The sequence below is a fragment of the Lotus japonicus genome, chromosome 6, assembly GCF_012489685.1.
Source record: "Lotus japonicus ecotype B-129 chromosome 6, LjGifu_v1.2".
Classification (NCBI taxonomy): Eukaryota; Viridiplantae; Streptophyta; class Magnoliopsida; order Fabales; family Fabaceae; genus Lotus; species Lotus japonicus.
In genome coordinates this window covers 16,120,913-16,142,519 of record NC_080046.1, presented here as the reverse complement: position 1 = coordinate 16,142,519, position 21,607 = coordinate 16,120,913, and the positions used below count along the sequence as shown (strand labels likewise).

Below are 21,607 nucleotides of genomic sequence, written 5' to 3'. Positions count from 1 at the left end.
CTTGTATTTTGTTCTCTTGGCTTCTTCCGTTCTTGTTATTACCTGGTTCAATTTAAGGTAAGTCTATAAACTGTTTGGTATACCGATGTGTTCATTTGAAAAATTTGAACCCCCTGACCCTGGGGTCCTGGATCCGCCACTGTTGGGTACCATACCCAAGTAAATGTATTGTGACCTGTTGCATATATAATACAGTAATATAACGATTAAGATAAAAGCTTGTGTATCTTGTGTTCGCAATTAAAAGATATGCGTGTTATTAAAAATTAACAATTGTTTTTATAAAGTTAGTGCTAATAACGTTCAAAAAAAAAGTTGGTGCTAATATATCATTAAAAAGTAGAATATTAATAAATAATTTTTGAACATTTTTTTCAAATAATTTTAACTTATATATGATAAATTTGTTGTCTCCGTAGGATAGCTCAAGTGGTAGGAGTGAGGGGAGAACATATGGGTTAGATAGGGGGAGATCCAGGAATTGATTCCTAGCAAGTGCAATTTATCTTTCCGATTTAACAAAAAAAAAAGATAATTCTGTTAATTTCCTGAAATTATATATAAAAAGTATTTTCTAGTGCGTTCAATTTCTTATGCTTAACTAAATTATATATGAAAAGTATTTTCTAGTGCGTTCAATTTCTTATGCTTAACTAAATATTATTAAACCTGCAGAGTTATAAATGTGATTAAATTTATAGTTCTGTTCAAATGGTCTAAAATTGGGTAGTACTAAAAGGAAAGAGAATAAAAGTGAAATTCAATTTCAAAATTTTGGAATTGAAAATCCAATAAATGTAAGGACAAACTTTTCAATAGTTAGCTTATATTTAATGACACCACATAGGTCTCAATGTTTTTTTTGAAAAAGAAAGGTTATATATATATGAAAGAAATTCTTGGGACCAGCCTTCCCAAGTAGGCAGAAAAAGTGGAAGAGCCACTAAAGCAAGAAAAGCTGAAAAAACCAGTACAAGATGAAAGCTACAAAGACTAACTAAAAGGAAGAGTATCAATCAGAACAAGACACTAAGTGGGGAAGTTCTGTCCACGCCTGACTTAGCAAGGTAGTCTGCAATGGGGTTTGATTCTCTGAAAATATGAGTAATCTCCACTACCTCCAATTCATTTTTCAAAAGGTCAATCATATTTAGCTCGTTTCCAAGTTTCCAGGGTCTGTTTGACGGATTAGTAGTCCATCCCACCGCAAGCGTGGAGTCGCTTTCAATCACAAGGCAGCGAAGCGAATGAAGTTTGCAAAATTGGAGGGCTTTGAGTATCGCATAAACCTCAGCTTCGTAAGCCCATTTGAATCCTAAAGCCACCGAAAAACACCCAATGAATTCCTTTGCATGATTTCGCACGACACCCCCTGCGCCACTGGGCCCTGGGTTGCCCCGCGAAGCACCGTCTACATTGACTTTGAGCTGGCCCAAGGGAGGAGCAAACCATGTATTTGTGCGGATTGGAGGAGAAGGAGAATTGATCCTAATTTCCCCGTAGTATTGTGCAAAATCATATGCTGAGTATGGGCACTCTTGCCACCATCCATGAATCCAAGAATAAATCCTTGATAGATGGAAATCCCAAACAGAATCATAGGAGAAAGAGTGATTATTAAAAAGGACCTGAGCGAGAGAATCAGTTTTTATCCTCAGCGCTTGCCATTCTAACATCAGATCTTGTATTCCTTTTGGACAGCACCATCTAATTTCTTCTCGCGCCATCACTGTGTTTAGAATTCTCCAAGAATCAGCACAATGCAGCATAAGATGAGAATCTGTTTCCGGTAACAAACCACAAAGGACACACATTCCACCATTTTCAATTAGTATCCCACGATCCATTAGGTTAGCTCGAGTTGCTATGCGATTTTGAATTAGTTGCCAAAAGAATTGCACAACTTTTGCAGGAGCAATTTTCCTAACTTTGGATGAAATCGACCAGCAAGGAACCTCGAAAACCTTTGCTTCCACTAACTGCATCAGCCCTTTCATTGTGAAAATTCCCGAAACATCTCCAGTCCAAATTAACTTGTCACCTCCACGTCCCGGTATTACTTTGTTGATTGTTCCGTACATGGCCGTTAGAACATCAGTTTCCCAGCCGAAGAACTGTCTCCTAAAACCAATATTCCATGTCCACTTTCCCCTATCAAAGTGTCCATTTGCACTAATCATGGAGTCTTTCTCTGTCGCCATAGCAAACATTCTGGGAAATTGAATATGAAGTGGTTCAAGGTCAGCCCATGTGTCTTTCCAAAATCTGATGTTTGAGCCTGATCCAACACTACACATGCATGCATCTCTGAATGCCTTGGCCAGCAACGTGTCTTCCATAGCAACTTTGCAAATATCTTGGAGAAAAGGAGAAAGATATCTCGTGTTAGCCACTTGAGAGTGCAGCAACATAAAGTGTTCATTCAATCCATATTTTGTGCAGATCACTTGCCTCCACACTGAAAATCTTTCATTACCAAATCTCCAATGCCATTTGAGTAGCAAAGCTTTGTTTCGCCAGCTTAAAAATCCTAAGCCTAGACCCCCTAACTTGGGACTCTTGTAGACTTGTTCCCAGGAAACCCAGTGAATCTTTCTAGCTCCGTTAGCATTCCCCCACAAGAAACCTCGCATGAGCTTTTCTATGTCCCCCACCACACCCACTGGTGCTAAGAAAACGAACATTAGATAAACCGGTATAGCGCTGAGTACAGATTTCAATAAGACCATTATGCCCGCTAGAGAAAGAAACTTGGAGTCCCATGATCGCAGTTTCAGTCTCAGCCTTTCAATAACTGGTTTCCATAATTCCTTCTTTTTTGGATTCCCCCCTAAAGGGGCCCCAAGGTATTGAATGGGGAGATAACCAACCTCCACATCCAAAAGAGCAGCCAAATTTTGCAATTCTTCTTCCTCCACGTTGCAGCCCATGAGTAAAGACTTTGAGTAGTTGATCTTTAGCCCCGAGATAGCCAAGAACATCTCCACAATGCCTCCTAACCTCTCCAATTGCCCCACATCATTCTCACAAAAAATGAGAGTGTCGTCGGCAAATTGGAGGTGGTTCATTAGAAAGTTCTCTCCCAAATTGACACCACATGGTCGATTCCCCAGCAATAACAGGTTGAGCATACATGACAAGCCGTTCACACATATATTGAAGAGCAGAGGAGATAGTGGGTCACCTTGTCGGAGTCCCTTCTCAATCTTGAAAAACTCAGTGGGAGATCCATTAACTAAGACCGCTAGAGAGGATGAAGAAATGCAAGCTTGAATCCACAAGATCCATCTTTGCCCAAAGCCCATTTCCTTCAACATGCTTAACAGGAATTCCCAGTCTATATTATCATAGGCTTTAGCAAAGTCCAGCTTTAGGAGCAGGCCACCCTCCCTCCTTTTCCTCAAAGAATCAACCACTTCGTTTGCCACCAATATGCAGTCAGCTATTTGTCGGCCATGGGTAAAGGCAAATTGATTTGAAGTAAGGATGGAAGGCATGATACTTTGGAGTCTATTGGCCAGCACCTTTGCCAGTAATTTGTAAATGCTTCCTATCAAACTAATCGGCCTGAAATCCGATAAAGAAGTAGGCTCTTGCTGTTTGGGAATAAGGGCAATGAAAGCTGCGTTCAAACCCCTTACAAGCTTCCCATGATTGAAAAACTCTTCAAACACTTTGAATATATCTTGCTTCACCAAAGGCCAGAACTCCTTGAAAAAACCCATATTAAATCCATCCGGTCCCGGTGCACGGTTGCTCTCGCATGACTTTAAAGCCTCCCAGATTTCAGATTCTGAGAAATGATCTTCTAATCGTCTTCTTGTTGCTTCTGAAATTTTGGCCAAATTGTTACAAGTAAGTTTTGCCTTAAATCGTCTATCCCTTTTGAAGAAGGATAAAAAGTGGTTAAAAACAGCTTCTTTAATGGCTCTTGGCTCCTCCAAGATTGCACCATTGAACTGTAGATGTTCTATGTTTCTCCTCGATTGGCGAGTCTTGCAAGCTCTGTGGAAAAATCTTGTATTCCTGTCTCCTTCTTTCAACCATCTAATTCTGGATTTTTGAAGCCACATTCTCTCTTCAAGTCTGTATTCTAGCCACAGCTTATTCAGGACCTCCAGTCTCTCTTTTCTTGAAGATTCATCTACCCCATGCTCTTTCATTCTGTCCAGTACTTCCTTGAGATGGTCTTCCAGTAGCTTAATTTTAGAAGAGCCCCATGGCCCTCTGGTTTTTCTCCAACTTTTTATTTTTTCCCTCAGCCCTTTTAGCTTCTGGAGTATAACATAGCCTGCCCAACCTTCAACAAGCATAGACCCCCACCATTCTTCCACTAATTGTTTGAAGCCCTCCTCCATGAGCCAAAAATTGTAAAAGCAGAATGGTTTCGGGCTGAAATCTCTATTTCCCAAGGAAAGTGTAATGCCCCTGTGGTCTGAAATTCCCCAATCCTCAGCAAATTGACTCGCCCCGTTGAAAAACAGCAGTGCTTCCTCACTCATGAGCCATCGGTCCAGTTTGCTCCAAAGGCCTCCATTTCTTGTGCTATACCAAGTGAAATCACCCCCCAACAGTGGGAGGTCCAACAATTGAAAACTCTCCACAAAAGCTATGAAGCCCGCGTCTCCACTACTATCCATCCCTGATCCCCTTCTCTCCCCATCGTTAAGAATTGTGTTGAAATCCCCACCAATAATTCGAATTTCAGGTGCTTCGTACAAGTTGGATCCTAACCCATTGAAGAAGTCACTCCTTTGGTCTTCTGCATTTGGTCCATATACATTCCCTACCAGCAAATTTTCGTTACCAGCTACAGTTTGTAAGGAAGTGAATAGATACCTCTGATTTTTTATGACATTCAGAAGCTGAAATGTTGAACCATTCCACAATGTGGCAATGCCCCCTGAAGCGCCTTCTGAGGCTACATATTCGCACTCCATCTTGATGGATCTGGCCCAACCAAGCAAAGTCTCAGCTCTTTCTTCCGTCAATTTTGTTTCCTGAAGAAGAATTACTTCCGGCTTTACTCTGTCGAAGACCTGCTTCATCACCTCTCTTTTGGTTGAGGCCCCCATTCCCCTCACATTCCACGTGGCCCACTTCCTTCCCATTATTGGGCTCTATGTGAGTTTAATTGCTCGACTAGAGTTTCGATAGCCACCTCCTCTTCACAATCAAGTACCACACCTACACTTAAACCAAGTTCCAGGACTCTCCTAGCTCTGTCCGGGGTAGGCTGAAAAGAGGATAGGATTGGAACTTCTTGAAGGGAAAGGGGGTCTGTCTCACCTTGATTATCATCACCCCGCACCCCACGGCTTAGATCTCGGGAGCTCTGTCTACCTCGCGTCACCTTCCGAGGTCTTCCTCGACTCCGTTTTGGTAGAATTGGGGCACAAGGGATCGATGACACGATTTGGGGAGTCGCTGCAGGAACCAGACTACCAGAGGAGTTTGTGTCATGTGCCAAGTCCAGGAAATCCACACCTTGAACTTCAATTTCTATTAAATCTCCTCCCACCGCCTGAGTCCCATGTATTAGAGTTGTTTCCCTTGATGAAGAGGGGGAACATATAGAATTAGTTGGCTCATTTGGTGTAGGCCCCAAATTCTGATCCACTTCAACAGGCCCATTTAGCTCTGGCCCAAGGTCAGGTCCCACGACCATGTCTCTTGGTTGATTGTGAGCCCAGTTATTGACTTTGACTATTTGACCACACCCTAGGGTTGAAGTGACTGACCTTGTCGTCAGGAGTTTCAAATAGATCTTTAGCGCATCACAAGCATAAAGTCTCCCCACGTGAGCATCAAAGCTAGGAGACAGTCCCCTTGTTACCAACTTGGCGACAGGGTTGGTTCCCCAAAAGAGCATTGCATTGTCTCTTTCCCAAAGCAGATATGGTCTCGGCTCCGACACAAATCCAGATTTGAATTGTATTCCCTTTTCAGATAAGATACAACCTTTGTCAGCTGATCCCTCGTAACACCCGTTGCCTACTGTGGTACAGTGTACATAGTTGACTTCTAGGTTCTGCTCAACGCATTGGAATCCGGCGCCGCCGCTAAGGTGGTCGGAGCATTCCCCAGAAACCTCTGATTCCGCCACCATGGAAGCATCTTCTTCGTTCCTCCCTGAAGGCGCTGAGGAGGACGTGAAACCAGAGAGCGATGAATCACAGTGCTTCATCGCTGGATTGTTCCCTCCTTCTTTGAGATATGAGTCTTCCTCAATCCAGATCTTTACAACTGACCCATTAATCAGGACCTTCATTATTCTCCCAGGCAAATTGGGGCGTGAAGAAGATATTAAGATTCTCGCCACATCAAACTGAGAATGATTACTGGTATCTTCATCACAGCAAACATAGGAACCAAAAGTCATGGTAATCGATCGGAAGAAAGTCTCATTCCAAACTCCCAGCGGAACATTCTTAAGTTTCACCCATAAGAAATGCCTTGATGGTACAGTAAGTATATGGGCAGGAGATAATGTTTCAAATTTGGCACTCAGTCTCCCTACATCCTGTTGTATGGTTTCCATCATCTCTCTTTGGGAGTTGAAGGATATGATCATCTCCTTTGCACCCATTGACGCCACCCTGATATGGCTCATCCCTTTTGCCTTCAAGTAATCTCTTATGGACTCAACATTCAGGAAACCTCTTACAGACCCTACTGCCCACGCATTTATCCGTTTCTCATCCTCCGTTGAAGTTTGAAACTGGCATTCGAATGCTGATGGGGTTGAAATTATCTTCTTCTTGGAGACTTCCCTCCAGAGTTTCTTTTCTTTGACAGGTGCTTTCAAGTGGACTTCTCTCCGAGATTTCTTCTCTCTGAGCGAGTTGTCTAGATCCTCTGCTTTGCTCTGTGTCCTGCGCGACCTACCCCCTCTATTGATCAAAGGATATCTTGCTTTTTCAATCCACATCGGCCTTCCGTTCAGGAATTTACCGTTTAAACCTTTGATGGCTTCCCTAATCTCCTGCTCTGAATTCATTTTTACGAAGCCGAATTTGTATACTCGATTTCTTCTTCGATTCCGCTGAACAAAAGCACCAGTGACTTCTCCATACTTCGCGAATGTCTTCACTATTTGACGATATGTTGTTCTCTCCACGAGTCCATCGACGAATATCGTTGTGTGGTTTCCAGCATCCATCTCTCGCGGACTGGATCTGTTCGCTCCATAATTCCTCGCGTGAGAGGAGAATCTCCTAGTTGGCCTCCGCCTGTATGAACCACCTTCCATCATTACAATAAAAATAGGTCTCAATGTTAGCTTATAATTAGAGAAGGGAGTAGTTTTCTAAATGAAAATATTTTGTGAAAAATTATTTTCAAAATTATATCACCTCAGCAGCCCAGTTGGCACTAAACGTGCCACATCACCCATTAGCATAAACGAAGATGGATTCACAATTTTAACACAAGTGACCACTGTTAATGAAATTTCCACCTTCCATACATTAAGGTATTAGGTGCAGAATCGGGGATGAGAGTTAACTTCAAAATGAAGCTAATGGATAAAGGGAAGTATTTAAAGTACTAAAAACATTTGTCCGCATAAACAGGAAAACAACAAGGGCATTGAATCATCAATAAGCATACAAAATCCAACCGTTCAAGCCTTTGAATTTCCTCTAGATAATGCTCAATTACAAAGTCATGAAATACATCTTTGGAACAAATACTACATTTAATAGTTTAATCAGCATCCATTTCTTCAAGAGCTGCTTTGGCTGCTGCCTTGGCAGCTTCTAGAAGATCATCTGGGACCTGTAAATGATTAATTTAGCATCATATCAGTTAACAAGAATAAAAAACTAACAAAAAACGTAATTTCATGCAAACAATCAATAGAAGTGGCAACCGGTTAAACATAAAAGTAAGACCAAGACTCCAACTCAAAAGATATTAAGAGTGATGATGGCTGAATATTACATTTGAATGCATCAGAAATTCTACTAACGCAATCTTTTAAACACAGTCTACCACATTTCTAATGATTGATCTATTTTGGGCTCATTTTTCAAAAAATGTGTTACTTTTCAATAACTAAATCAATCACATGGAGTATATTTAATAGCGTGTTCAAAAGAGTGTTGCTAGCGTTACTCTTGAATGCATTTCTCACTAACAGAGGATTCCACAGAAATATGTTAAACTAAAATGACGCGATGAATTTTAGGTCATCTCATGAGATGACTTCGAGGTCAAGAGTGAAATCTTAGAAGACAAAACTGTCCACTGGCATGCTTGTGTCACATGAGAGGAATGAGTTCATGGACAAGCACAAGGGTGCTAAGTATAGTGTGCTTATGCTGGCAGAAAGGAAGAAATAGCTAACAAAGTCCACAAACGAACATGAAAAAATTTACCATATGAAGAGATCTGTGGTAGACAAGATTATGCTTTAGAAGCAGTAATGGTCAACAAACACTCAGCAGATAAATTTCATAAAAGGTACCACGAATCAGAGTGCAATGGAGATTAAAAGGGCATGTGAATACACGGTTGCCTATTCACTTTGTACTTTATGGATCTATATAACCACAATCTAATCCATTTATTGGAAAATCAAGAATTAGAACTCCTCATTTCAGCTTTTAAAGTTCATTTTTAAAGATTCAAATCCTTCATAATCACACCTTACTGAAGAGGCTTTCTAGTAAAGAAACACTGAATCTATTTACCCCCCCGCCCCCAAAATAAATTACTCCAACAAACTCCAGCTGTGGCATCAGTGAGAGTCCGTCACAGGAAGAAACAAATAAACATATTACGGCTAGTCATAAATGAAGTCACACAGTCATCGTTATCATAGAGAAACTGAGAGAAAACTCGTCATATAAAAGTAATTGAAAGCACGCCCACCTTTTCATGTTGACGCTTAGATTCATCGCACACCCAGCTCATTTCTAGTTCGAAGTCTTTATCCTTGGCCTCATCATGAACTCCATAGATACTGCTCAATAAAAACAAATGCAAAAAATAAATATGTCGAAGTAACAGTTACCATTGATCAACTAACTTAGATAAGGAGTGGCATGCCTTGGAAAAGATTTCCCCTTTTTGAAATAAAAAGACCCAATACAAATAAAATACTTATTAAAATTGCAAAGAAAAAAGGGAATTTCTTGTATAAATCAGCTCAAATTGTAATACAAAATGAAACTCAATCTCTATGCCCAATGCCCTTTGGTACAGTACTAAAGTAACTGTTGAAGATAAATTATCCATACAACCATACCAGCTAGCTGTCACAAAAAAACTTGTGATTTTATTTTTGTTGGATGAAAAATCATCCCGACTTACTTCACAATTATGAAATCCTAGTATGGACAGACAGCACACAACAAAACCTTGAAGTTCCTATGCCTTCTCATATACCTAATACCTTAGTATAATTTTACCTTGAATTGATGTAGAAAGTTCCAAAGAAAATTAGTGAGGGGCTTTTTCACCCTATATTACCCATACTTAGATGGTTTAAAAAAAGCAGCCATCATTGTTAACATTGATGACAAATAAATTTTGTAACAGGCACTGCATAAAAGCGACAGCAATGCCTCCAAATTCAAAATGGGAAAGCCACAAATTAAGCATATAATAGCAAAGTGACTACAACGTATAATAGCCAAAAAGCATGCTACTTACATCTTAGCTACTTCAATAACTCCTTGTCGGCAAGTCATATCAGCAAGCTTTAACTTTTCAATCTCTCTGCCAAGAAATTAACAACAGAATTCAGTATCATATTGGACAAAAGTTTGATATGTCAAAATCACATTTGAACCACATGACAGGATTAAACTTCTTGAAATATTTTTAAGGTTATAATATGAAAAGCTTCATCTAGGCAACTAAGGAAACCCAGCAGAAAACAAATCATTACAGCAACAACAATAAAAGCCACTATTCACCAAATGGGGTCAGTCGACCGCATGGATCAAATTTAAACACCACCATCATATCCAATCATAAATCATATAACTATTTAAAGCTAAGTTCTTAGTTGTTTGAGCTTTAGTTTTCTTTGGTCTCCATCTACCTCTAACTATTGGTTTATCCTCCATCCAATCTACCTCACGAGGAAGCAAGTACTTAAGAAAAAAGTACATTATCTAATAATATCTACAGGAACAAAAATATTGCAACATAACATAACGCTATTCTAGCTTCCCTTTTTTCATGTTTCACAATTGAAGAAAGTCATGGGTCACCATCAGGTCAGCCCTACTTTGCCTACTGATATGCATTTTAATGGCTCTATTCTTCATGTTCTAGCAGCAACCTTAGCCTCATGAATCACCATCCAATAGAAAAACCAGCGAAACAATGATGGGATCACAGTGGATGATCCGTGGGTTTACAAACCAGCCAAGCCAAAAGTCAGGGTAATCGCTTGATGGCAGTTAAAATTACGAAATAATTAGTGGCACAACCGCGCACAACTGCTTAATGGCAGTTATGATTATAAAATAGCTGATGACGGTAATTTATTAGGAGTATATGCAATAGTAGGGTGTGTAATTATGTATGGGATGTTATACTGTATTTGAACAGAGAGTACTCTCTGAAGGAGACTTTGGTCTCTGGGACAGCAAGTGCTTTTCTATATAGTGTGGCACGTTTCATGTCAGTAGTAGAATAAATTCGTTTATCTTTGGTTTTCTATCATTTTGGTCCAGCCTGCTTGATCGAACAGAGGAGAGTCCAGAGGCCAGCAAATTCATCAATCAACCATGACTTGGATGTTTGACATAATGGATCTATTGGAGGACAAACTTGCAGGAATGTTAGGCAGAGTTGAGAACAAAGTTTTATCTAGTCTGGGTGAAAGGTTGACGTACATAGAGGAAAGGATAGAAAGATTGGACTTCAACTTGATAGAGGCTTTTGCCTAGAATTAAAAATGATTATGGGCAAGTATAACCAAGAGTAGCTAATCTAAAAGAGCCAATTTACTACTTGAAGCCTTTGGGAGAAGGTTACTCTTTTAGGCGGAGGAAGTGATGGGATCCCAGAGGCTCTACAAACCAGGCAAGCCCAACAGCAGGGATAACTGGCTGATGGCAGGTACAATTAGAAAATAATTAGTGACAGAACTGCTTGATGACAGTTATCATTATAAAAATAGAAAATAACTACTATAGTTATTAATTAGGTGTATATATGTCATAGTAGAGTATGTACTTATGTATGGGTTGTAGTTATTCAATACTGCAGACAGAGAACTCTTTGTAGGAGACATCAGTATCTGTGTCAGCAAGTGTACGGCTGTGTAGTGTGTATTTTTGTGTCAGAAATATGGTATTCAATTCATCTTTGGTGTAGTACTTCTATCAAACAATGATTAGTGCAGTGGAAAAATCAATCTGCAGATGAAGCTACATGGAAGGATGCTCTTCTTATTAAGGCCAGTTTCCTCACATTCAGGCTTGAGAATAAGGTAGTAGTGGAAGACAGGGATGATGTCAGGGACCGAAGTCTTTAAGCAATTCATTAACAGTAATATGGGGCCCAAGATATGAAAGGTTTACAAGAGAAGGCCCGAAGTGGGTGACATGAGTCTTCAAATCAGGCGCAGAAAGTGGGGAGTTGGTTATGTGGGTAGGGCCCACTGGGTGTGAGATGTGTGAATCGGATATATTATGCAAGTATATCATGTAGTTGGGGCATGGGGGCATCTGGGTAGTTTTTAGCATAGTTATCAATCGCGCGGAATAGCGGCGCTATCGCGCCATCGCGTCGCAGCGGTTCCCCGCGATTCAGATCTGATCGCGTCGCGGAACGGAGTTGCGGCGCTATTCGCGACCAAATCGTGGCCGTCGCGGGTGGGATCGCGGGTCAAATCGCGTTCCATCGCAGTGCTCCAGGTTAAGATGGGTCGGATCCAAGTAAAAACCCCAAATTGCCCTTAAAATTATAAAATTAGGTTAAAATTTGAGGGTACTTTTGGGATTTCCCTCTTCATAAGTGAAACGCGCGTTTCACTCTTCTTCTTCTACGCGTTTCACTCTTCTTCTTCTGCGATCTCCAGTGCGATTTCCTTCACCTCAGGCTGCTCACCCACCTTCGACCAGAAGTCCAGAACCCATGGCCACTGTTAAACTCTCTAAGATATGTAACTGAATTTCATTATTGAAAAGCTAAAGATTACAATGAGTGATCTCAGTATTTATAGAGAATACAAGGCTTGCTAAGCAAGCTACCAACTCTAACAGAATCAGTTATGTGACAGCTGTAATGACAGCTCACATGACAGCTGTATTGACAGCTCATTCTAACAGAATGTAACTAACTCAAATATTAACTATACTACTAACAGTAACTAACTTCTTAATCAGAGTAATGTGTACTCTACTCTAATAGGCCCCCTCAAACTCAAGGTGGGTGAGAAATGGATTTCTCAATCACATTGAGTTTGTCACGAAGAGTTTCAAAACGAAGAGGTGAAAGAGCCTTTGTAAAGAGATCTGCCAGTTGATCAACTGAAGGAATGTGATGCACAAAAAGAGACTTGTTGAGAACTTTTTCCCTCACAAAGATGTCAAGCTCCATGTGTTTAGTGCGGGTGTGTAGAACTGGATTATGGGTCAAAGCCACTGCACCCCTGCAAAAGTGACTGAACCCATAGCAGCTCAGCAGAGGTATTGGCTAGGCTTCTGTATTCTGCTTCAGTACTGGAACGAGCCACTAAGGTCTGCTTCTTGGAGCTCCAAGACACAAGATTAGGGCCAAAGAAAACACATGATCCTGATGTTGACCTTCTGTCATCAGGATCTGATGCCCAATCAGCATCACAAAAGGCCACTAGAGAAACAGGAGAATGAAGAGAACAAGGCTTAAGATGCAGCCCATGATGAAGAGTACCCTTAAGATACCTTAATATTCTCTTAACAGCCTTCCAATGATCTTCCAATGGCTGACTTAGAAATTGACAAACTTTGTTCACAGCAAAGCTTATCTCAGGTCTGGTTAAGGTGGCATATTGAAGTGCTCCTACAATGGATCTGTAAAGGGTAGGATCAGCAAAGTAATCTGCTCCATATTTGCTCAATTTGGCACCACCAACCATAGGAGTAGAAATGCCCTTTGCTTCTCCCATATCTGCTCTTTCAAGGAGATCAGTAATGTACTTTGTCTGGGTCAACAATAATGACCTGTCCTGAAGATGATGCACCTGAACACCAAGGAAATAATCTAGCAGTCCTAGCTGCTTCAAAGAGAACTCAGAATTGAGATTCTCAACCACTTTCTGCACAAGAGGCAAAGAGTTGCCTGTAATGATGATATCATCTACATAGACTAGGATGTAAATGCAGCAAGTTGCATTGTGGAAAGTGAACAAAGATGGGTCACATCTACTAGGTTTGAAGCCATACTTCACAAGAGCTGACTTTAACCTTTCAAACCAAGCTCTAGGGGCCTGTTTGAGGCCATAGAGAGCTTTGTTCAACTTGCAAACAAGAGTCTTATCCTCATTCTGAAATCCAGAAGGTTGTGTCATGTACACCTCCTCCTGAAGTGCACCATTGAGAAAGGCATTATTGACATCAAGCTGATGAATATGCCACTGTTTAGTGATTGCAAGAGAAAGAATGAGCCTAATAGTAACAGGTTTGACCACAGGGGAAAATGTCTCAGAATAATCAAAACCCTTCACTTGATGATAACCTTTGGCTACAAGCCTTGCTTTATATCTACTGATAGAACCATCTGCATTCTCCTTCACTCTAAACACCCATTTGCATCCTATTGGTGTCCGATCTTTGGGTAGAGGAACCAATGTCCAGGTATCATTAGCTAGTAATGCATTATACTCAGCCTTCATGGCTGCCAACCACTTAGGGTCTTTGAGTGCTTGCTTGGCTGTAGTAGGTTCTGCCTGAGTGAGGAGCAAGGTTGGATGCAATCTGGGCATGATTATGCCAGATTTTGCTCTTGTCTGCATAGGATGAATATTGCCCACTGGAGGTGAAGGCGCAACAGGAGAAGAGGGAGCTGAAGTTGTGCCTGAGGCTGCAGGAGAAGCTTGGACTTGCTCTTGTGCAGAAACCTGAGCCAGAGAGACAGGTCCTGAAGACAAATCAGAGTCTGAATTGGAGGTTGTAGGCTGAGCAGCAACTGGAACTGGAACAATAGGTATTGTTGAAAGAATGCTACTATCTGGGAGGTCAGAGTCAGTGGAGGTAAACATGGCAGGATAAGGAAACTTTACTTCATCAAAAATCACATCTCGAGAGATAAAAATTCTGCCATCACTGTCCATGCATTTGTACCCTTGATGAGAGGAAGAATATCCAATAAACACACATTCCTTAGACCTCAAGGAGAGCTTGTTGTGAGTGTAAGGTCTTAAATGAGGGTAGCAGGCACAGCCAAACACTTTGAGAATCTTATAATCAGGGAGAGTCTTAAACAACTTAGAATAAGGACTCTCATTGCCCAAAACCACAGTAGGAAGCCTATTAATTAGAAAAACAGCAGCCAAGAAAGCATGATCCCAGTATTGGGATGGCATGTTAGCATAAGCCAGCAAAGATAAACCAGTTTCGATGATATGTCTATGCTTCCTTTCAACACTACCATTTTGATGGTGTGTGTAGGGGCAAGTGAGCCTATGGACAATGCCAAGTTTGGTAAAATGAGGGGTAAGAGGTTTGAACTCAGTACCATTATCTGTTTGGACAGATTTCAGTTTCAAGCTAAACTTTAATTCAACCATGGCTTGAAACTGAAGAAAAACAGAATAGGTTTCAGATTTTTGTCTTAGGGGAAAAATCCAAGTGAACCTAGAATAAGCATCTACACAAGTCAAAAAATAAGAATATCCACATGAAGAAACAGTAGAGGCAGGACCCCATAGATCAGCAAAGACAAGTTCTAGAGGTGCAGTATAAACAGTATGAGAGGAAGAAGAAGGTAATTTGTGAGACTTTGCCAAACAACAAGCTGAACATACTGAAAACTTTGCTTTATTAGGTACTGGTATCTTACAAACAGTTAAAGCAGAATGCAAAGCCTCATGATGAGGATGACCTAGCCTATTGTGCCACAAGGCATAAGAAGTAGTAGTTACATCAGAGGTAGGACTAGGTACATTAGAAATAGGTAAAGAAGCAGTATTAACAGAGGAAACAGCAACTGGAATTGGAACTGAGGAAGCTTTAACAGAACTGGCTGGAGGAAAAGTTGGAGTATGCATCCCCTCAAAGATGTATAGACCATCTGGACCAACAGTACCCTTGAGTAGAACTCTAGAAGTTTCCTGAGATTTCACAACACAATAGGATGACTGAAACTCAAAATAGACATTATTATCCTTTGCAAATTTACTAACACTGACTAGATTCTTTGTGATATTAGGAACTAAAAGAAGATCACTAAGAGTGAGTGTAGTATTTTTGTGATAAGGAGAAGGAAAAGAAGCTGAACCAATAGAGTGGATTGGCAAACCTTGTCCATTCCCCATTAGAATGTGATCAGTACCAGTGAGAGAGACACTATCAGAAATCACAGATGCATCATTGGTAACATGATGTGTTGCTCCAGAGTCAGGAAACCAGGAGCTGAGATTTGCTGCAGCAGGAGAAGTAGTAGGACCAGTAAGCATAGCCTGTGGAGCTCTGGCTGGAGGATTTGCAGGCCTAGGATTGCCACCAGGAAATTGCGCAGGTGTAGGATGCCACTGTGCACCACCATAAGGGGAATGACCAAAGGACTGAGCAAAGTTGCTCATGTTCATGCCTGAATTCTGAGGATACTGGCCTAACATCATGCCAGGAAGATGTCCAAACTGAGAATTACCAAACTGAGTAGGATTTCCAAATTGTGGAACACCATAGAAAGGTGAGAATCCAAAGTGTGGGAGCATTTGTGGATGCATAGGCATAGGCAAGCCATAACCAGAAGATTGCATACCGAACGAACCACTGGATCCTGATGAACCACGATGATAACAGATGCTAGCATCATGTCCATACTTGTAACAGATCTGGCATTGAACACCACTACGATTACCGTTTCTTCCACCACGAGAGTTACGACCACCAGATCTACCACCATAACCACCGCGAGAACGAGAATAATCATATCCACCACGATTATCATAAGAACGATCATCGTAAGAGTTGTTGACAGCACTAGAAGCATAGTTAACTTCTGAGGATGCAGTCGACTGTGTAGAGACAGTCGACGATGGTGTCGGCGCTGGCGATGGCGGTGCTGGAGGCGTTGGCGGTGGCGCAGCCTGAGCGAGAAGCGCTGACGGAGGATTTGCACTCATCTGACGAGTGCGAGAACGCTCAAGGCGCGCTTCATGCGCGATAACCATGGATTCAACATGCGAGATCGAGCAGCGATCATCGCGATTGTAGATTACAGTCAAGAGATGACTGTAATCCTCAGGAAGACCGTCGAAAATAGCCTCAAGGTGCTCGCGATAGGTAACTGGATCTCCGATGGAGACAAGCGCGTTCACAATGGACTTGATTCTCTTGAGAAACTCCGATGAAGTCTTCGAGCCCTTGGTTATCGATCGCAACTCGGAACGTAGTTGCGTGGATTGAGCAAGCGATTGTGCTTGGAAGAAGTCGAGCACTGCTTCCCAAATCTGCCAAGACTGAGTGCAGTTGACCACGGTTGGAAGCACTGATGGAGAAAGAGACGAGAGAAGCCATGTAAACAGTGCAGAATCTTGTTGTTCCCAGATCTGATATGCAGGATTTTCCACTGCATTCACGCGATCATCCTCACTGAGCCAGCGAGGTGGAATCTCTGGATGAGCAAGAAAGCTCTGCAACCTGTGCGTGCGCACGATGCCTTCAACGTGCTGCTTCCATGAAAGGAAGTTAGAATCATCAAGCTTCAGGATAAGCTTGTGAACTAGAGAAGTAGAACTCAGTTGCGGTTGAGCAACCGCAAGCGGAACTGGAGTTGCAGCTGCAGTTGCAGGTGCAGAAGCGTCATCAGCCATGGCGATGATGAAGAAGAAGAGGAAAAAGCGAGAAAAATCAGAGAGAAAGATCCCAAGGATCGTTCAGCGCTCTTGATACCATGTTAAACTCTCTAAGATATGTAACTGAATTTCATTATTGAAAAGCTAAAGATTACAATGAGTGATCTCAGTATTTATAGAGAATACAAGGCTTGCTAAGCAAGCTACCAACTCTAACAGAATCAGTTATGTGACAGCTGTAATGACAGCTCACATGACAGCTGTATTGACAGCTCATTGTAACAGAATGTAACTAACTCAAATATTAACTATACTACTAACAGTAACTAACTTCTTAATCAGAGTAATGTGTACTCTACTCTAATAGCCACGGCGCAATCTGACAAGCACCGTCCAGGCTCCGGCGACCACCACCCCTGTTTCCCTTGGGCCTCTGTTCTGTTCTGAGTTGCTCTGTTTTTTATCTTCTATTCCTCTATTTTTCTTCTTATTTATTATTCTGTTCTCAAACATACTTCTCCAATTCTCCTCCTCTAGTAGTCCTCTCTTCTCTATCATTTCATCATGTTATGAATTTGAAGTTATATTTATCACTTTTAGTAATTTTATGTATATATTAATATTAATTATATAATATATGTGAAAAATCAAAATAGCGGTCATCCCGCTATCCGCTATCCCACTATCCCACTTTTGGGGTCGGCCGCTACGCGCCGCGATCCGGGATTGACTACTACTTTTTAGAGTGAATGACTCCTGCTATTGTGGGCGGAGAGAATCTCTGAGTGAAGAGCTTAACTCTAGGGAACGTCTCTGGTGAGATTATTCACCTCTTGTGTTTCAGCGCCTAACAGGCAGCAACATCAGTCAACCTTTATTGTTGACAGAAAAAAGATTCAGCACCACCCACGATATTCCAAAACACTGATGCAGGTCAAGCATAACAACTGAAATGCAACAATATAATGAAAGTATGAAACTTCATAAAGACAATGATCATACTTCCAGTGCCACTGGAACTCCATTCCTCCCAGATGCTACACATAGGGAAACCAGGCTTTCAATGCAACCCAATAACTAGGTCAGAGGTTGGGTTTAAGCATTTGGAATTTTGTTGTGAATCCACAACTTTCAGATGAAGATGGAACAAGGAATACATCAAAGAATGCATGGGAGAAATTTTGCATTCATGAATGTGGTTAAATGAGCAGGGAGTGAATTCTAATTCAGAATAGTGAGTCCTTGGTTCATTCACTTTAAGCAATTAGAAGTAGATAACAAATAATAAAAACAAGTAGAAGATATTGTTATCACTTATCAGTCATCAGTATCACACATTATTAATTGGTCCAACAATTACCCACAAGCAAGCTACACACAATAAAGAGCATTTCCTTGGAACGTCGACAGCTATCTTGCATAAGCTTCATTAGCTAATTGTCAAAATTCACAAACTGAGATCCCATGTAATAGCAACTCATAGTAGTTAATTAGCCCAGACAATTATTTATTGAAAATAAATATTATTTAGAGAAAGCCTAGGATGCAAATAGAAGATAATACCATCCACAGAAGAGACCATAGAAAGGATTGTTTTAGTATAGAACATCATTACTATAATTAATGTATATTCATTCACTTACGTTTTAGCAGCCTGTCTGCCCTTCCCAATTGCAGCACCAAAATACCTCTATAACATACCAAAACAAACAAATCAGTAATAGTGAACTGCCAAATGAGAATATTAATAGCTCAGAAAACAATCAGAAGTTCAGAAGTTGCTTTCAAATAACAAAAAAAAGACCTACATAGGAAACACCGGAAGGTTCGACCATGTACAACTGTGGTCCATCTCTGTCATAACCTCCTAGGATGACACCACATCCAAAAGGTCTGCACCAACATTACAGAACTGTTATTAATATGAAAAATAAAGAAATACAACTTCAAATGACTACAAGAGGTCAGTCTCTTTAACCTGAGCCACCAATATAACGTACAGAGGTGCACATAACTAGCCACACGATCAGCAAGTTCCTTAACAGGAATAGGTTCACCGTACGTGCTGAAAAGAAATACATGCCAGAATAAACATCTTTTCTTCTAAAAAATTGAGCAAAAACATTTGATAAAACCTTAATCAAGAGATTCTTATACTTCATGCGACACTAAATAGAATGCCAAATTTACAATTTGCACGTTAGTAACTTTAAATAGACAGAAAATGTTAGCATGCTCATCAAAACCAGCAGTTTCAGGATTCAACAATTTTTCACATCCTTTACCAGTGACCCAATTGAAAATACAAGGGCATATGCAAGGCTTCTAGCAGGATCGTCATTTTAAATTTCCAATGTCAGGCCACACATCAGCATTAATTTAGATGTTGGAGAATCATGAGCTATTTGGAGGTGTAAATTGTTTCACCCCCCAAAACAACTAATAATCCGATTTATATCAGTAAAAGCCTAACAATGGATAAATTGTTATCACTTAGTGCGTCCTGTGAGCATCTAGTGCAGCAAGTAGTCATCAGTTTTGGGAATGCTAGGATGCCACAAAATTGAGAATCCTGATTTTCATCTCATACCAGCTTAAACTTTGCTAGGCCAAAGGTAATTGGTTTCTCTAGACACTCAAGAAGTGATCATAATCTTAACTCAGTTAATATGGGCTTATTGTAACCTAAAATGATTTGACACTTTCTTCGTTTGGACTGAGGCTACAAAGAAAAGTAGACTATTTCAGGGTGACAAGTGATCTATTAGGAGAAAAATATGTTACCGACTCTTGTTTAGCGAGTTGTAGTGCAGTAAAATTGAAAATAGTTTTAGATATTTTTTCAGAATTTTCAGACAAACTGAACTGTGGGTGTCGATATAGTGTAGACTTCAAAGGTAAAAACATGGTTGAGTCAATGCATAGAGTTACGCTTAGTCCGGCCAAACTAATAATTAGTGAAAATTTCTAGCTACTAAACTCTTTCGTGACTTCAAAATGAAGACAAGGTTACACTATTTTACACTACAGGCTTTATAGTAGTCCCTCTATCCTCTATTGCAGCAGTCCTTGTCCATCCAATCCAAAAGATGGAGAGAGTACTTAACCAGTAAACGACTAAATATAATAAAACATAAAAGAAGTCAACATTTAGATTTGAAAAAAAGAGGAGGCAGGGAGTCAACATTTAGATGTTGCAAGGGAATAGAGCAAACCTGTCATAGTTATTTGCTTCAGCCTTAGCCCTAGCAACAATTTGCCTGCCATCTGCTGCTAATCCTGCTACAGCCTAAAATTTGAAGATTCATGCATACATCAAAAGGAGTTCAAAGCACGAAAGCGATCAGAACGTGAGAAATGAAACGATGCACTAAAACTAATTATCAGAAAAGTATTGCCAATGCAGTACTTTCACTCCATTAAAATATGCTGGCTACTTTAGAGTTTTGCACCAGGTGCCCACAATAATTTCTCAGTAACTATAATTTATCTCATTACATAATGATTTAATATGCCCTTCCGATTTACAGAACACAAAAAACACCCTTGAATTGATGTTCCCAATTTGGTCACCCATGCATAGTATGTGATGTCAACTGTTAATCTAAGAACTAAGATTCGTTATGCTTAACACATTGGATAGGACAAGCCAAGGTACAAAAACATACAAAAAAACTCATCAGTATATACACCCAATAATTATAACAAGAAAACCCCACTTCAAATTAATGCTACGGATCTAACATATCATGCAGTGCTAGAGCTAATAATATCAATATGTACAGTCTTCACACCACTTCAGCACTAGCAATTAGTGGTCAGACTTGTAAAAAAAAGGCAAGTAAGTTTCATCACTTTTATGCAAAGCTCTTTGTGGTCACTACAAAAGTCAAAACAAAGAGCAAAACAGAAAATAGGGGAAAAAGTAACAAGATATGCAAAAATAATAAAATGTGAATGAGAAAGTACCATCCCAGAGTGGCGATGGACAGAGTGTATTCTTCTATTGGAACCCGGTAGCATCATTTTCGACGGAATAAGCTTCTCCACACCCTAAAAAACCAAACCCAACTCATAAAAATTAAAATTAAAATTAAAAATTAAAAAAAAAAAAAACATGATGCCGACAAATCTCAGAATAACCTACCAACACAATCCCATCTTTGCATTTGATCCCAATCACAGTCCTGCAACAATGTTTCAAATCTAAGATCATCAGCAACAACAAAAAAATCTAAACCCTAGAAAAAAAACACAAAACCCGATCAATTTTCAAAACCCCATCAAACAATTTCTCAAGAACAACGAAACCCCATCATTATTTTAACAAAAACAGTTTCTATTTCAAAACTATGAATCAAAAAACGAGATTCGAGAAAACGAAGGATTTGAAAAGTTACCCGCTGTTGTCGACGGCTTTAGCGGCGTACTCAATCTGGAAGACGCGTCCATCTGGAGAGAAAGTAGTGACCGATAGATCGTAACCAGTTCCAATGCTGCTCATGTTTTCGAGTTCTCTTTCTTCTTCTTACTGTGCTTTTTTGCTTCACGGAGTGTCTCGCTCTTGCTTTTCTGTGTAAATATAAAGGGCGTTTGCTTGCTTGTTCAAGAGTTAAGAGCATTAGAGAAAGTCAAAAAATT

The 21,607-nt window shown here is 40.4% G+C and overlaps 1 protein-coding gene across 1 annotated transcript; it reads right to left on the bottom strand.

Moving 5' to 3' along the window:
• Nucleotides 1–7,502: 7,502 nt before the first annotated feature.
• On the bottom strand, nucleotides 7,503–21,550 carry LOC130722091 (proteasome subunit alpha type-3). The gene is made up of 10 exons (XM_057572714.1): nucleotides 21,367–21,550; nucleotides 21,114–21,153; nucleotides 20,936–21,019; nucleotides 20,182–20,255; nucleotides 18,945–19,031; nucleotides 18,775–18,859; nucleotides 18,610–18,656; nucleotides 9,661–9,726; nucleotides 8,878–8,968; nucleotides 7,503–7,779 (listed from the first exon to the last, which is right to left on the bottom strand). The coding sequence occupies exons 1-10, from the start codon at nucleotides 21,468–21,470 to the stop codon at nucleotides 7,708–7,710; spliced, it is 750 nt and encodes a 249-aa protein (XP_057428697.1). The 5' UTR covers nucleotides 21,471–21,550; the 3' UTR covers nucleotides 7,503–7,707.
• Nucleotides 21,551–21,607: the final 57 nt, after the last annotated feature.

Bases quoted from the DNA above. Each gene is read 5' to 3' on its own strand.
- LOC130722091 (XM_057572714.1), bottom strand. From the start codon at position 21,470: ATGAGCAGCATTGGAACTGGTTACGATCTATCGGTCACTACTTTCTCT. The intron at 21,020-21,113 runs GTAGGTTATTCT...TTGGTTTTTTAG, and splicing joins GCAAAGATGGGATTGTGTTG to GGTGTGGAGAAGCTTATTCC. The intron at 20,256-20,935 runs GTACTTTCTCAT...TTCAAATTTTAG, and splicing joins TCCATCGCCACTCTGGGATG to GCTGTAGCAGGATTAGCAGC.